The following is an 8,942-nucleotide window of genomic DNA, read 5'->3' on the forward strand; positions in this document are numbered from 1 at the left end:
AATCATCGTTCCATGGTGATCCTAGGATGTGTGCTTGGAAATAGTATTCTCCACCCACAAAGGCCGGTGAATGCTGAACACCACAGACTCTAGATCCCTCTCAGGTGACCTAACCTGCACAGCTGGTCAGACCCTCCCTCTTTGCTCTGAATGGTCCCCACCCCCATTTCCATGATGCATTCAGTGCTTTCTCCATGCTTCCATTGCTCCACCCCTGCTACCCAGTTATCTTTCCATCAAGAGCAAGAATCGTTTTCACTGATGGGGCAGACATTATGGGGGCTCTTCTGGCAGCCAGGACTTGTCTCATTTCACATAGCAAGCAGCAGCTCCTAGCTGACCTCAGCTGATCTCCAAAAGCTAAGCAGGGTCGGGCTCGGTTAGCGCCCAAAGGGAAGATGATTTAGGAAACTGCAGGGGTATGGGCTGAATTGAGAAAAGAAAAAAATGAGGAAGGTGGCAAGGGCCAACTGCCGTAAGAAAGCCACAAATGGAACTCAACTCCAGGAAGTCTATACCTTTCGTTAACCCATGGCAGGACCTACAAGCGATGGTCAGTGATCTCGGTTGGAGACAGCTCCACTGGCATGAACCAGATTCAACCTGTTCTGCATTCTGAGGTCCTGCAGCATCAAGCATCCACTGCTGCTGGAGCCAGATATGTCTCGTAGAGTGTTGGGGTCAGTTTGACAATTTTACCAAGGCCATGGTCCTTGTTCCCAAGCATCCTTGACTGAGCCCCACAATGGCTCTTCATTCTCCTAAGGAGCTGAGAGCTACAAAGCAGTCTGATCAACAGCCTGAGCCCCCAGGAGTTAGGAGGAGCATAAGCCAATGCAGCCAAGTTGGGTCACAGGGCAGAAATGTGGCAGAATTGCTAGTGGGGAACTTTTTCCTCCTGACATTTCTACAAGATGGAGCAGGCAGCTTTTCTGATGTTCTCTTGTGTAGGTTCCAGAGAAAAGAGGAAAAAGTTAATTCTCTTATTATTTGCCTTTGGTCCTTTCTTTTACAGGATATTAACATCTGCCTGGAGTTTGTTTACTCTCAGGACCTCAGAGTTGGCTATGAAATTGTTCAGCTCCAGCAACAATGGTCCTGAGTCGGACGATCATGCAAACCGGGACATGATATCTTACTCCTGAGCAAGAGAATGGAGAAGATTTTCAACACCAAGTGCCCTCAGATGACACAGCTTTCAGGCAGCATTAGGTGACCTTCGGAGACATGCTTTTTGCTCCTCCAAAGAGACAGACTCTAACGGACCATTCCTTGGGATCAGGACACAAAGCCACTTTTGCCCCAAATGAATATTTTACAAAGTTCTTGGAAAAACTGATAGGACAATTGATGAAGATGCTGATCATATTCAAGCAGCCCGACCAAAAAGCTTCCTAATAGTTTACAAGCAAAGCAGGGGCTTCTTTAGAAAAGTGGTCAGGCAGGGCACCTTTTATGCACTGCCAATTTCTTCTCTCCCACAACCCTAGGTGCAAAGATTACTGCAGATGCTGACTGCAGTCAGGAAATCAGAAGACGCTTAATCCTTGGGAGAAGAGCAATGACAAATCTCGATAAAATAGTTAAGAGCAGAGACATCACACTGACAACAAAGGCCCGCATAGTTAAAGCAATGGTGTTCCCTGTAGTAACATATGGCTGCGAGAGCTGGACCATAAGGAAGGCTGAGCGAAGGAAGATTGATGCTTTTGAACTGTGGTGTTGGAGGAAAATTCTGAGAGTGCCTTGGACTGCAAGAAGATCCAACCAGTCCATCCTCCAGGAAATAAAGCCAGACTGCTCACTTGAGGGAATGATATTAAAGGCAAAACTGAAATACTTTGGCCACATAATGAGAAGACAGGACACCCTGGAGAAGATGCTGATGCTAGGGAGAGTGGAAGGCAAAAGGAAGAGGGGTCGACCAAGGGCAAGATGGATGGATGATATTCTAGAGGTGACGGGCTCGTCCCTGGGGGAGCTGGGGGTGTTGACGACCGACAGGAAGCTCTGGCGTGGGCTGGTCCATGAAGTCACGAAGAGTCGGAAGCGACTAAACGAATAAACAACAACAACACAAAACAACAGGACGAAGTACTGAGAACTGGCTAGTCTATCTGGAAAACATGGAAAACGGAAGCCTCAAGGGACCTTTCATTTGCCGAGATGGGCACTCAGCTCTCTCTCCAGCCCCACCACGAACTGGTCGTTCAGGAAGAGCAACTGCCCGTGAGGGAGGAACTTCCCAAGGATCACCTCCATCCGGTCCGTCTTAAGGAGCACATTGCTCCCAGAGCTTAGAAGCTTGAGATGCTCCAGCAAAGCATTCACCACAAGTCTTAGGGTGCTCTCTGCAAGCATGATATTTTCATCAGGATCACAGACCAGGGCAAAGGCCAGGCACTGGACCCCCAACCAAAGCACCGTTTTGTCCTCAGAGAAGGGGTCCCCTGTGGGGAGACGGAAGACCCCTAATGGGGTCTCCTGCAAAGAGAGCATGTCCTCAGGTGGCTGGTGCAGGTGCTCCGGGTGACGCTTTCCTGTGACGGTCTGCTGCAGCTTGCACACCGCTTCCACCTGCCTGTGGACAGACAGGAAGTTAGGGTTCACGCTTAGTGTTTCTTACAGCTGCTATTTCAGAAAGTGGGGAGGAGAATTGTTCAGAGTCACGGAGATGGCTAAGAAAGCCTCTTCCTTCCTTCCTTCCTTCCTTACGGGGCACCTCTCACAGGAGACAGGCACCCCGCTTTGGATAGATGTTCCCGCAAAGACTTGCTAAACACAAAGTCCTTTAATTCCAGCTGGGAATAAAAGCTGGGAAGGCCGAACGGCCGGGAAGGGAACAACTGGCCAGCTTCTGTACATCAGATGCCTCCACTGAAGTCAGGGGACGGAGGGTAAGTGTACGCGATTAGTAACACTTTGGGGGAACCTGGCAGCCACGCGCATCCGCCCGCCCGCCCGCCCGCGGGCCCCAGCCAGCCATCCACCGCCTGGGCGTCCATCACCTGGCAACGGCCAGCATCCGCTCCTTCTGGCCCAGGCGCGCCTTCTCCTGCTCCTGGCCGTCTTCCGGCCCTTCTGCCGCAAAGGCCCGGGAGTAGAGCACCCGGCAGGGCCCGGCCGCGTCCTCCCCGGGACGGCCGCCCAAGGCGAGGATCAGGAAGGCGTGGACCATGGCGGCAGGCCGGGCGCGGGCGGCCTGCGGGCGGAGGAAGGGCGGAGGTCAGCCTGGGGCACCGCTGCCCCCCCCGGAGCATTCCCGCCCCCAAGAGCGATGCAGGCTGCCCCCCGAGCAGCTGCGCAAGCGTGAGGCAGAGAAAGAGGAGGGAGGACGGGGCGGCAGGGGGGCTCCCCCTCCCGCCCCCCCAGAGCTCCTTGGCTCCGCAGCCCCTCCGCTCTTGCTGGACTCCCTTTAAAGGGGAGGGGAGGGGAGGGGAGGGGAGGGGCAACCCCTCCCCCTCCGCGGCTGCCCTTCCTCCAGGGAGGGCCGCGAGCCCAGCAGCCCCGCCCGCAGGATTACAACTCCCCCCGCCCCCGGCGTGCAAGGGGTCCCCGGCGGGCGGGGGCGCACCGGGTTCGGAGCCTTCCTTGCGGGGGACCCTCCGCGCCGCGGCCGGAGGAGCGAGCGTCGCCCGCGCGGGGACCCGGGCGCCGAGAGACTACGCTTCCCGGCGGGCCGCGCGCCATACCGGAAGTGGAGCTGACTCGGAAGGCCGTCGCCCTCCGCTCTACCTCGGGGCTGGGTCTTCGTTCGCGCACGCGTTTTAAAACCTCGGGCGCCTTAGCGAAGGGGGCGCGGCCTGGCGAGGGGGCGGGTCCTATTTCGAATGGGAGGGGTGAATCCCACGGGATTGTCCAATTAGCAAAACGGAGGCGGGGCGCGCTGCGGCCGCGATTTTCAAAGGCGGGCCGGCGCGGATTGGCTGTCCCGCAGAGGGGCGTGGCGCGAGAGCCCCGCCCTCCCGTCGCACGTGCGAGGCGAGGGCTCTCGGTCCGGGGCTGGGCGGGCGCGCTGCCCGGCTCCCCCAGGCGCGCGCCTGGAATCCGGAAAGGAGCAAAGTGCCTCCGGAACGCCGGGCCAAGGTGAACCCCTCCCCGCCAGCCCTGGAAGCCCCCAGACCCCTAAAGGTGCCTCTCTCAGGGCAGGGTATTCGGGGGCCGGCTGGATCGATTATGTGCCGGGACACGTAACGGCCACATCGATTGATTGTCTGCGGGGCGGGCACAGTCCCCAACCTGGTCCTTCGGTAGGATGGTTTGAGCGGTCACTTGCGGCCCGAGTGAGAACTCTGGCTTGATGCGTTCATGATCCATTCACAGGGTGCCTTGGGTTAAAATGGGAGGAAGGAAAGGGGGGCCATCTGGAGCCCCAGAACGAAAGGAGTTATCACGTTCCTCCATTTTCCCGTGTTAGTAAACTTCCACCAAAGTACACGGATCCATCTACTTGTTCTAGGGTTTCACCATGTATATGCAAGCTGCAATCATTCTGTCTCTGACCAGCCATGATCTTTGATAGCCCAAGATTCTTTGTTGCATGATACACTTTGGCGAATAGTTGCTGTAAATGTATCCCCAGTACACAGGATGAAGAGAGCGCCCAGTCACCCTGGAAACAGGCGGTGCAAAAATTAAACTGTATTATATACACATGCACACGACCACACACATGTAGATCAATGCTATTGAGCTTTATTATGTACTTGTCGTTGACTTCAAGAAACACTTCTTTTTCAGTTCTTCAACCAACCCCCTTCTAGTGTCAGTTCACGTCAGTTAGTTTATAATCTCATGTTATTGTGTGAACCCAGAAAATGGATTAATTCAGTCATCAGATCAAGCATTTGTACGACTGAAATGCATGAGTTGGCTGGTGAGATGTTGCAAACGAGTTCTAATCCCGCCTTAAGCCTGAAAGCGGGCTGGGTGACCTCGGGCCAGTCCCTCTCTCTCAGCCCAACCCACCTCACAGGGTTGCTGTTGGGGGGAAAACAGGAGGAGGGAGCTTGTTCCTCCACAAAGCAGGAGCTGAACCCCTGCACATGGTTCTTTTTTAACCTCAAATCATAGTCGACTTCCCTACATTTAGTTGCTGTCTTTCAACCTTCCCTACATTGCAAGGGAGTTGTGAATGTGGATCTGAGGAGGAAGAGAACGTGTCTTTAAATATCTGAAGAGGGAGTGGGCTTGTTCTTTATGGCCCCACATTGCAGGACGGGGGCAGTGAGTTAAAATGGCCACAAAGGAGGTTTGGGCTAGACGTCAGAGGAACTTCGTGGTTCTGTGAGCTGTCAGCCAGTGGAACAGGCTGCCACATGAGCTCTCCTTTGCCAGAGATCTTCCAACAGAGCCTAGATCAGTGTTCCTCAACCCTGGCAACTTGAAGATGTGTGGGCCTCAACTCCCAGGGGATGGAGCAGATGGGGGGAAACGCCAGGGGTGGGGAGCAGGTGGGGGCCTGCAGGGAAGACCGATGCCCAGTTTGATTTAAAAATGAGAACGGTGGCGCTATCCAAAGCAGAGCTGAGCAAAGCATGTGCCGAACCGCAGGGACAGACTGAAGCAGGCTTTCTTCTGAATTGCCCTGGCAAGTCATGACGGGCAGAGAATTCTTCAGCTAAGAGCAAAAGAGCCGTTTGGCCACAGAGGTGGAGGAAACACGTGCCGAGGGGGCTAGAAACGGGTGGGATGGCACGGGTGGGTCTTCCTTCCCCGAGTCTGTTTAATTCCCTGGAGCAGCCTCAAGTTGAACATTTAAGCAGAAATGCAAGTCAGAGACTGCTTCAACCCCCACCCCGATTTCATGCCTTGCCCAGTGGATCTCCGGTTCAGAAAAGGTAGCTTCCCAGGGGTTACTTCTGAGTAAGCAAACCTAATTTGGGGATCAGGTTTCATTTGGAATCCTACAGCTGCCAGGAAAAAGGAGGGTGACGCTCCCAACAAGTTGGTTTGCAGATGGGAAGCGGATCCCAAACCTTGCAGGCCCAGCGACTCATCCCTGCCAAGAAGAGAGCTGCACTTCTAAATGCAGGAGGCTGGTGTTCCTCGAAGTGTGTTCTTTCTGGAAGGCCATCTGCAGCTTTTCAGAGGTGAAGCTTGCCTGTGAATTATGGGATGGCGTTAGAAAAGGGCAGTCACAGAATAGCCACAGTAGACAAGGTACCGCCAGAAAAACCCAGGACCCATGGAATCCTAGGGTTAGAAGGGATCGTGGAGGTCGTCTAGTCCACCCCCCTTCCCAAGGTAGGAATCCTCAGACCAGCCCAGCCCAAAAGCTCACCAGCCTTGGCTTGAAAATCTCCAGCAACGAAGTCCGCACAACTCCAGCAGGCAGGCAGCTCCACTAGTAAAATTCCCGAGGATTTCATGGACACATTCACAGGGGTTTCCTGGCAGCACTACGGAAGTGTGGTTTTCCCCACCCGCAACACTTTCCCATTTCCAACTTTCCTGCTGGCCTCGCGTCTAAGTACGAACAAGTCCTGCCCTGTTTTCACCAACGGTGGTCAAACACCCGATCTAGAGATTCCCAAACGTCATGGAACCCTGAAGTGGCTCTACAGTTTCCCCCACAATCCCTTGCCACTGGCTGAATCCAAATCTGCCACTGGGCCGGGGGGGCGGGGGGGGGAGGCGTCTACCCTATTTCTTTTCCCCCTTGCAAAGAAAGCGAGGCCACAATTCCCAATCCTTTCCAAGACCTAGCAATTTATTCAACTCTCTGATTACACACGACTGCATCAGGCAACATAGACAGCAAGGAGACATTTTTACAAGGATTTCATGGGGGTGGGGGGGGGGCAAGTACATTTAGCAAGTGTCAGAACAATTATCCCAAGCAACATCTGGCAGTACAATCTCTCAACCCCCACCCTAAAGGAAAGTCTAATACATTTCAAGCCAAATTGGATTCAGCACTTGGGCCTTTCCCTCTGAGCCGCCCCAATCAAGTTTGGCTTCTGACACACAGACCCTGAAACAAGCAAGCCCCCATCTCCGACAGGGTGCCCTTCAGATGCAGGGGGCCAATTCCCTCAACGTCCCTGGAGTGTGGGGGGAATGAAGTCTGGTGTGTGTGGACAGCGCCGGGTCAGTGATGGCTGGAACGCAGCTTTTCCCAGCTGAAGCCAAAGATCACCCGCAACCTTCATGCCAATTGCCTCCTCCCACATGGGGGCCCTGACGCCTCAGTGCAACCTCCACAGTGCAAGGAATAATGCCTGATCCTTTGTAACGTGGCATGCGCTCGTGCGCTGCGCTATAACCCCACAGCATTTTCCCAGCAACCCTGGCAGGCCTCCGTTCCATCATCCCCAAAGGGAAGAGCAGGAACGGCTTCCTGGGGTGCATCGAGCGGAAGGGGGCAACGCAACCTGCAGGATTCGTGGAGGAAGAGGTTCGACCCCTGCCACAAATGGGGTCAAACCTTCCTGAGATCCCCCAAATCTAGCATGGGCTGAACAATCAGGGGTCTAGTTCCATTGTGCCCAACCTGATGCCCTCCAGGTGTGTGGGGATTCTGGAAGATCTCCTTATGGCACATCTGGAAGGCCCTGGATTGCTGCAGGCAGATCTGTACAGTACTCAACTGCACACAGAGCAAGGATCAATTTCTCACACAAGTTCATCAGGTACTGTGTCATGCAAATACTCAGAAATCTGGGCTTCCACAGCTCCCACTACAGAATTATCCATCCATGGGGTACCTTCCCCCTCCACACCCGATTCCTTTTCTACTCTTCATGGACACCCCCACCTCCCACTCCAAAGATTGATGCCTCCAGCCACCTTCTCTGCCCCGGCACTGAGGTTAATTCCCCGCCCTCTCTTTAGCACAAATGAGCTTCAGGGTTGAAGCGAAGGACGTCGCATTTTCTCTCTCTCTCCCCTAGAGAACTTCAACATTTCTGCCCATGATTCCAAGCATACCATAAATAAGCTGTACAAAGGCACTTTTCCAACTTTTTACAGGCATGCTACTACTTGGATTGAAAAAAGACAGGACTGACAATCAGCCTCGTACTAGGTAGTGGTTTTGTATTTGTTGATAAACGTTGAAAGTGAGTCTTGCTTAAAAAAGAAAAAAAAACCTTTTTTCTTGAACCACATATAATGAAGAACCACATTCTTCATTATACGTCAACGGTAGCGCCAAGCTGAAACATGCTCCAAGAGAGATTTTTTAACACAAAATGCTATCATTACAAAATGCTTTGATGATTTAACCCTACTGGAATTCCACGCCATAATTCCACATCACCTAAAGGCACCCATGCAGGGATGGGTGCAGTACACAGTAACTTGCATTCCAACTCACATACCCAAAATGAAATGCCAGGCTTCTCTTCCTCTTTCCCACTCTGCCTCAAATCACCCCCTCCCTGTGTGCTTCAACCAACTTTCCCACCTGCAGGTCCCAGAGCAAAAGAAAAGAGCTCCTTGGGTTCATTAAGCCAGAGGTCAAGAACCCAAAGCTTTAAAAAATTCAACGATCCACGGGAATAAAGTCCCTTCTGTGCAAATTCAGGGTTTTAAGTGCTGTTGCTCCCACCTGGGAGTGTGCAACTGAAAAAGAGGCTTGTGTGGTGTGCGAGAGACCAAAGCCGGACCCCTTTCATCGATCGTTTCAGAAGCTTGACTCCGTTTGTTCTCGCTTTGCAACGGCAAATGACGGACGGTTGGCTGTCGGAGGTCAGATCTGCAGGGACAGCCCCTTCAGCAGATGGAGGTGAACCTCTCTTTGATACCAAGGGTGGCAATCGCTTGCAAGTGGCCTGGCCAACTCTGCTAGTTCCCCTTCCGTTTCCTTAAGCCAGCTCGACTCCACTTTTGGCTGAGCACCATGCGGAGCGTGCTCTTCGGTGTCACTGGCAGATCCAGCCCAGCACAAGTCATGGAGGCAGGGGCCAGCTGGCTGCAGTCCTTCAGATGCAGGGCGG

General features: G+C 53.6%; 1 protein-coding gene across 1 annotated transcript; it reads right to left on the reverse strand.

The window, feature by feature from the left end:
• Window positions 1-2,068: 2,068 nt before the first annotated feature.
• AP5S1 (adaptor related protein complex 5 subunit sigma 1) lies at window positions 2,069-3,653 on the reverse strand. The gene is made up of 3 exons (XM_063309872.1): window positions 3,575-3,653; window positions 3,009-3,202; window positions 2,069-2,581 (listed from the first exon to the last, which is right to left on the reverse strand). Exons 2-3 carry the CDS (start codon window positions 3,176-3,178, stop codon window positions 2,155-2,157), a joined length of 597 nt encoding a protein of 198 aa, XP_063165942.1. The 5' UTR covers window positions 3,179-3,202; window positions 3,575-3,653; the 3' UTR covers window positions 2,069-2,154.
• Window positions 3,654-8,942: the final 5,289 nt, after the last annotated feature.

This window comes from Candoia aspera, chromosome 8 (assembly GCF_035149785.1).
Source record: "Candoia aspera isolate rCanAsp1 chromosome 8, rCanAsp1.hap2, whole genome shotgun sequence".
In the NCBI taxonomy this organism is placed as follows: Eukaryota; Metazoa; Chordata; class Lepidosauria; order Squamata; family Boidae; genus Candoia; species Candoia aspera.

Bases quoted from the DNA above. Each gene is read 5' to 3' on its own strand.
- AP5S1 (XM_063309872.1), bottom strand. From the start codon at position 3,178: ATGGTCCACGCCTTCCTGATCCTCGCCTTGGGCGGCCGTCCCGGGGAG. The intron at 2,582-3,008 runs GTGATGGACGCC...GTCTGTCCACAG, and splicing joins CGGATGCTGGCCGTTGCCAG to GCAGGTGGAAGCGGTGTGCA.